Source organism: Bison bison, unplaced genomic scaffold (genome assembly GCF_000754665.1).
Source record: "Bison bison bison isolate TAMUID 2011002044 unplaced genomic scaffold, Bison_UMD1.0 scf7180017864516, whole genome shotgun sequence".
NCBI classification, from domain to species: domain Eukaryota; kingdom Metazoa; phylum Chordata; class Mammalia; order Artiodactyla; family Bovidae; genus Bison; species Bison bison.
In genome coordinates, this window is record NW_011495069.1 from 8,450,181 (window position 1) to 8,451,180 (window position 1,000).

Below are 1,000 nucleotides of genomic sequence, written 5' to 3' on the forward strand. Positions count from 1 at the left end.
GAGTGCAGCACTTTCACAGCATCATCTTTTAGGATTTGAAATAGCTCAATTGGAATTCCATCACCTCCACTAGCTTTGTTCATAGTGATGATTCCTAAGCCCAGCTTCACTTTGGACCCCAGGATGTCTGGCTCTAGGTGAGTGATCACACCATCATGGTCATCTGGGTCGTTAAAATCTTTTTTGTATAGTTCTGCTGTATATTCTTGCCACCTTTTCTTAATACCTTCTGTTTCTGTTAGGTCCATACCATTTCTGTCCTTTATTGTGCCCATCTTTGCATGAAATGTTCCCTTGGTATCTCTAATTTTCTTGACGAGATCTCTACCCTTTCCCATTCTATTGTTTTCTCTATTTCTTTGCACTGATCACTGAGGAAGTCTTTCTTATCTCTCCTTGCTATTCTTTGGAACTCTGCATTCAAGATGGGTATAGTTTCCCCTTTCTCCTTTGCCTTTAGCTTCTCTTTTTTTCTCAGCTATTTGTAAGGCCTCCTTAGACAACCATTTTGCCGTTTTGCATTTCTTTTCTCTTTTGCATTTCATTTCACTATTGGCTGCAGAGAAGCCACAGGGCACAGAGTAGTGGAGAGCAGAGCATACACGGGATGGGAGCTCCTGGAGGCGGCCAGGGCTCAGAAAAGGGTGCAGGACTTTCACAGGAAGCTTAGGAATTGGGATCAATGGGAGAGTGAGGCCAGGAGGGAGAAGAATTCGGCCTTGGTGGGGAATCGGGCTGCACCCTCTCCTGTTCCTCTCCTCTCACCCAGGTATTACCACACCCTCTTCACCCACTCCCTGCCCAAGGCTCTGAGGACCCTGGCAGATGAGTCACCCCCCTGCGTGGATGTCCTGATGAACTTTCTAGTAGCAGCCGTCACCAAGTTGCCGCCTATCAAGGTGCCCTATGGGCCGTGGCATCAGGAGGCCAAACCTCCACTGGTGAGGACCTAGGGGCGTGGTCGGCACTGGGAGGGCCCTGGCTAGGGAAGCCACGCTCT

General features: G+C 48.7%; 1 protein-coding gene across 1 annotated transcript in view; it reads left to right on the forward strand.

Moving 5' to 3' along the window:
- EXTL1 (exostosin-like glycosyltransferase 1) overlaps positions 1–1,000 on the forward strand; it is a 17,696-nt gene that overhangs the window by 13,887 nt on the left and 2,809 nt on the right. Inside the window, exon 10 of the mRNA XM_010830088.1 lies at positions 770–941. Coding sequence (XP_010828390.1) covers positions 770–941 — 172 coding nt within the window. The remainder of the gene's footprint in view (positions 1–769; positions 942–1,000) is intronic.